General features: G+C 54.8%; 1 protein-coding gene across 7 annotated transcripts in view; it reads left to right on the top strand.

Moving 5' to 3' along the window:
• The first annotated feature begins 909 nt into the window (after positions 1-909).
• Positions 910-6,000, top strand: part of CUX1 (cut like homeobox 1) — a 280,982-nt gene continuing 275,891 nt past the window's right edge. For all 7 annotated transcript variants that reach the window (XM_054209734.1, XM_054209732.1, XM_054209736.1 and 4 more), the window contains exon 1: positions 910-1,048. In XM_054209734.1, coding sequence (XP_054065709.1) covers positions 986-1,048 — 63 coding nt within the window. In that variant the 5' untranslated portion in view covers positions 910-985. The remainder of the gene's footprint in view (positions 1,049-6,000) is intronic.

The following is a 6,000-nucleotide window of genomic DNA, read 5'->3' as shown; positions in this document are numbered from 1 at the left end:
GAATGTTTTCCTGGGGGGTCACGTATCTGCAGGCTGCTTGCGTGCACAGGTTTGTGCTGTTAAGAGATGAGCCTGGTAAAATGTCCTGTGCTTTTCAGGAAGGCAACAAGGAAAACATTCGTATTTATAGTAACATTATTGTTTAGAACAAAATAAGTTATTTCATCCTTTTAATCTCCGTTTCTATGGATATCCTGCACGGAGCTATGATCTGATTTTCCAGCCTTCACTCGAGCCATCCCCTCCGAGGCAGTGGTCAGTGGCACCAGCCCCGTGAGTAAGTGCCTGTCTACGTTTAAATAAATCCCTTTTAAAGACGCGTTTGTACCGCCCCGGACACAGTGAATCAGGCTGCCTGCGATGTACTTTTTCATTGTTGTTTCCCCTAAACTCTCTCCACTTATCTAATTTTAGACCGCAGCCTCCCCGAGAGGGCTCACAACCCTCCCGGCGCCGCTGGGAACCATTTGCCGCGCAGGATGCTCTGCCATTAACCCGCCCGCACCGCGCCCGCGGAGGCTCCGCAGTGCCCCCCCCCCCCCCTCCTTCCACCCCAGCCCCCCCCCCGCACCGCACCCCGCACGGCCCGGTCGCACCCCGCATCGCCCCGCGCCGCCTGTCGCCGCCAGGCTCGGCCGTCCCCGCCGCGGTGTGTGGGGGTGTGTGTGTGTGTGTGTGTGCGTGTGCGTGTGTCACCCCCCCACACGGGGGACGGTGGCGGGGGGGGGGGGGGTGTGCGCCCTGTGAGCGCGCGGGCGCGGTGTGTCCCCCCCCCCGCGATCGCACGGGCTGAGTCCGTGTTCCGGGCGGCGCGGGCTCCAGGCCGGGATTTGGGCGCTCCCTGCCCGCCTCCCTCCCCCGTGCCCCCCCGCCCCTCCTCCCCCCGGCTCCCTCCCTCCCTCCCTCCCTCCCCCTCCCTCCCGGCTCCTGAACTCCAGCCCCTCTCTCTCTATCAGCCGCTCACTCTGTCTCAATATGTCTCAAGATGGCGGCCAATGTGGGATCGATGTTTCAATATTGGAAGCGCTTTGATTTACAGCAGCTGCAGGTCAGGCTCCCCCGCTCGCCGCACCGGCCGGGCCGCGCCGCCGGACCCCCCCCCCCCCTTCCCCTCCTTCCCTTCTCCGCCTTCCCTCGGGCCCGGCCTCCCCCTCCTCCTCCCGCTGCCGGCCCGCGCCGCCTAAAGGGAACCCCCCGCTCCGCCCGGCCGCGGCGCTCCGCTCCCTCCGCCCCCCCCCCCCCCGCCATTGATCACCGGCCCCATCGGAAATTGATCCTCTTTGTTCAATTCATCGATCAGCCCAAGATGGCGCCGGAGCCGGCGCTGCCGGGGCCGCCGCCGCTTCGCCCGCTCCGTCCCGGGCTGTTCGCTTCCCCGCTTCCCGTTTCCCCCCTCCGGCGGCCGGGGCCGTGCGGGGCGGCTAGGGCGGCGGGCGGCGGCGGGGCTGCCGGTGCCGCTCCTCTCCCCGCGCCTGCCCGTCTGCTTCCCACCCCCCACCCCCCCCGCTCCCCTCCGCTTCCCGCCGCTGCTTCCCCGCCGCCTTTTCTCCCCGGGAGCCGGGGAAAGTTTACCGAGTGCTGGGACTTTGTGTGGGGGCGCAGGGAGCCGGCCGGGCTCGGCGTGCAGGCGCGGAGCGGCGGGGGCTGGGGGCGCTGTGGTGCCGGCCAGGCGGGCGCTCCCCCGCCGCTGCCCGGCCGCCGCTGCCTCGCCTCACGGCGGGGTGCCGGCCCCCCGCCCCTACGCCGCTGGCGGGCAGGGGGCTCCGGCCCGCCGCGCCACCGCTGGCACCGCGCCGGGGGGGGGGGGGGGGAACGAAGGGGGGGAGCCGCCGGTGGGGGGGGGCGGGAGGGTGAGGGATGGAGCCGCGGCGGGGTCCCGCGGGGCGGGAAGGGGGCGAGCGCCCGGCCTTGCCTGGCCCGGGGAGGGGGTGTGCGCGGCGGGGCGTGCGGGAGGGCAGGGGCAGCGCCGCCGGCGGGGGGTCCGGTGAGGGGCCGGCGGGGGCGTCCGGCCCGGCGGGGCACGGCCGGCGGCGGAGGGGCATCTCCCGGCGGGAGGGCCGGCTTACATAATTCCCGGGCTCTCCGGCCTCCCCCGCTGCCCGGGATCTGACAGAGGAGCGGGATATCGGTGCTTTACTGTGCTGGCTCAGAGCAGCCGGCAAGTCCGCCTCCCTCCGAGGGAAAGTCCCCGCGAACCAGCTTCCCTTCGCCCCTTGGGTGCGTGCCCCGAGGAAGCTGCGGATCCACTATTCCGTATAATTGCCGGGGCATAGATAAGGCCGGGGCGGGTTGTCGGGCGGGGGGGGGAAGCTGGGGGGGGGGCAGGTTGTCAAAGGATGAATTGGTGCTGCTCCCGCCGCTGAACGGGATTGCAACACGCCTGTTTCTCCCAGTTGATTGGCGCAGGAAGGCGCTGCCCTGCCTCTCCGAGCCCTCCGCTGCCTCCCGTTTAAATAAATTGGCTCGAAAAGCCGCCGGCCGCCCACCCTGCCCCCTCCGCCCCCCCCCACCCGCCCGCCCCAGGCCGGAGCCCCGCCGGCGGCGGGCAGCGCGGTGCGTTCATGCCGGGCAGAGCCGCGGCCCCGCCGGAGGAGGTGAGGGGATGCTGCGGGAGGTGGGGAGGGGGCGCCGGGGGCACGGCGGGACCCGCCGCCCTCCCCTCCCCTGGCAGGGGGCGAGCCGGGGGGAGCGATGCTAAGGAGAACACCCCGGCACCCCCCGAAAGGGGAAGTGCTGCGTAGGAGCTGTAGCAGGAGGCTGGTCCCTTCTGACTTTCAGGTGCATTAGGAGGTGGGGTAACGTAGCGTTTTGTCTCAGGCTTTTCTTTCTTTTTACCCCCCCCCCCTTTCGTGTTTTATTGTTTCTTTTAAAGGCTTTGGATTAAGGTAGTCTTGGCTGAACTTTGCTAACTTGAAAGGGTTCTTAATAGTGACCCAGAATACCTACAGGAATACAGAAAATGAGATCCAGATGTAGAATTGTATAAAATAAAATGGATTAAATTAAGATGTAGTTAAACAAGGTCTGACATCTTTAATTGTGGACTTTTGCTTTTGCCTCTGTGTATGTGCGGTTGTACTTGCTTAGCATAGGAAAATAAACGCTCCTAACATCGCTGCCGTGGTGTTGCGTTTAACGCTGAAGATGTCTAAATATTTCCTATAAAAATAAAGCCTTCAGAAACGCTTATTGATTAAAACATATTATGCTAAAGTATCTATCATGTAAATTAAATTCTAAAATGTAATGAACGCAGCCAAATGGCATTTTGATAGATTGTTCTATTCTGTTTTTAGTAAAAAATAGCTCACTTTTATCATAATTTAATTCCTGTGCATACTGTAAAACCTGTTGTGGAGCATCACTGTACAAACCTTAATCTCGTTTTTGCAGATGAAATGTGACAGTCTGACTTGAACAGCTTGTAGGTTCTCCTTTGAAGCATTCTGGTAATGCTAGCTTAAAGTTGTTTGAACAATATTCATTACCTGCTTTTGAGGACTTGTGATTATTTATACGTGTTGCGGATGGAGGCTGTTCACCTTTTGGCAGGTTCACTGGGCAATCCGTGTGCAGTGCAAAGTTTATTAACTTTGCAGGGAGTCTGTCTGTGGAGAGTCCTGAAGTTACCAGAGAGGTAGAGAGTACCTTCGTCCATATGCAGAATAGTTAACTTGTTTCAAATTAGCTTTTTTTTTTTTTTAATCCACCCATCTGCACGAAGAGGTAGTGTAATATTTACTCCCACTTGCAGATGAAGCAATATGCTGTAAAAACTATTGTTAGTGAGTATGAAGTTCAGTCTTACAGAACTGTCCATACCTCCCTCCCTCCTTCCCCCGTCATTCATTTGCACTAACGTGTTTCGAGTGTGGAATTACAGAAAATAGAAATGCTTTCGTCTGCACTTCCCTTGCACTATCCCAGAAAAAAAACCTGAAGGATTTACGCTGAACACAGTTCCGCCTGTGCCCCGTAAACTCTGGCTCTCGCAGCTCCGGGTCTAGATGGCGTTGAACCTACCGTTTTCCTGCACGAGGTGGTTGTGAGGAGCTGAGGCCGTGCTGTCCCGTGTCGCTGGCAGCGGAGCGACATGCGCCCTGTCTGCTCACAACTTCCTCCTCTACCTTCTCTTAGAAGGCGACATTTAACTGTTGGTGAGCTTCGACCTGCCTTGTAATAGTAAGCGACAGCTTTCTCGGGGTTGTATCAATGTTAATTAAAACCAGAGACAGGAACACTTTAGGGTCTCGCTCTTTTAATTATTTATTTCCCTTCCCTAAATAACCTCTTGTTTATAGGAAGAGAGATTTCAAGAGTTGGAGGCACAATTAAATAATTCAGAACTTGGATTAAAGAACAAAAAGGTCTGTTCACAAATGGAATATGAGATGCAAAAATGGCAGTTTCCTACAGGTATCAAAAGCGGCTCTTCACTTGAGACTGTACCTGAAAGGCAGGCAGCTCAACGCTTAACCCTTTTCTTTAGTAAAGGTTGGTTTTGTTTCCGAAAGAAATGGTGGAGTTAGCATGGCATGGGTTTCTGCATCAGTTTGCCGTGTGGTTGTGGATGGACCCATGTTTGATACCTGATGGCAAGGGAATCGCAGTGCCTAGAGAAAACAGATCCTTGCAAACAGTGAATATTGTGGCAATAAATGCAAATTAAATCGCCGGAGAAACGCTGTTGCCCTCGAGTTAAAACTGCATCTCCTGTTTGGAAGCAATTGTGTGATCTGAATCAGGTTGACGTACAGCAGCGTGAAGGTTACCCGCTCTTGCGGGTCCTCTTCGAGGCTGTAGTTTGTGGTGTCACCATCACCTTCACCATAAAAACAGCCCTTTGCTGGAGAACAGGAAAATGAGCGTCGTGTTCCTGTGGGTATGGCAGGCAGTCCTCTTTAAGATTTTGTTTAATATTTCTGGATGCGTGTGTGTATTTGGCCCTGCTGTATCTTTTTGACCAGCGTGTTGCATGAGTAAGTCTAGCTTGAGCTAAGTTGAATCTGCAGGATGAATGGAAAAATTTGCTACTCTTTGAAAAGTAAACAAACTATGTGTGGAAGTATTTTGACACTAAGCACAAGTCTCTCAATGTCATCATAATGGGAAAAAAATACAGTTTCTTACTGCTTTTGAGCAGAATGGTGTAACTTGTTCCTATCAAGCTAGGGAAATGAAAATCTAAAGCTAAATCTTGCTCGGGTGTTTCTGTTCTTCAAATCTCATTCTGGTGTTGCATCATATACGCTTAAACTAAGGATGGAGTATTAGTTCTATGCATGCTGTGACTAATTGTTTAAGGTAAACCATTGATCTTATAACATTATAACATTTGTAAGAAAATCTGGGAAAACTAAGTAGTAATGAGTAGCTTTTAAATACTGAAGGGCTTCTATTATTTAATTAGAAACAGGTGGAGGTCTTGGCATCTTTTAGCTGGATCTGATTGTACCAGAGCACAAGCTGATTTGCTTTAAGTGAAGGAGTTAACGAACTTATCACAAGTGGGATTAGCAGTCACATCTGAGGGTTTTAATTTTGTTTATCTGTGCAGGTCACTGTAAAACTTGTGGTTTCTGTCCTAAAAGTAGGCAGTGCTTTACTATTTAAAATTGTAGTGAAATGTGTATGAAGAAGAGAGTCTCTGGCTCCTGTAAATATGTTTCTGCTCCTCCCCACCTGGTCGGAGATGTGTAGTGAAAGCAGTTTGGTAGTTCTTCAAGCAATACAGGGAACTGAGAGGGATGTAAAAGCCACCGCTTTTACAGTGAACTCTTGATAGTTGTCGTTGCTTCCCTGCAGCAGGAAGGCTGTCTGTGGCTTTTTGTGGTGGTCAGGGTGGTGTCCCTGGGCTTGTACATGCATGGCATGCTGGAGGAAAGGCCTTCGGTGTACTTCTGGCTCAAGAATTTGGCTTTCATAGGATTCCTTGAATCCTGTTCCTTGAGTCCCGTTCCTTGGAAAGAAATTTCTGAAAGCTTTTCTAGCACTCTTTCC

The sequence above is a fragment of the Rissa tridactyla genome, chromosome 7, assembly GCF_028500815.1.
Source record: "Rissa tridactyla isolate bRisTri1 chromosome 7, bRisTri1.patW.cur.20221130, whole genome shotgun sequence".
In the NCBI taxonomy this organism is placed as follows: domain Eukaryota; kingdom Metazoa; phylum Chordata; class Aves; order Charadriiformes; family Laridae; genus Rissa; species Rissa tridactyla.
Note: the sequence above shows the minus strand (reverse complement) of the source record. Positions and strands in the feature narration are given on the sequence as shown.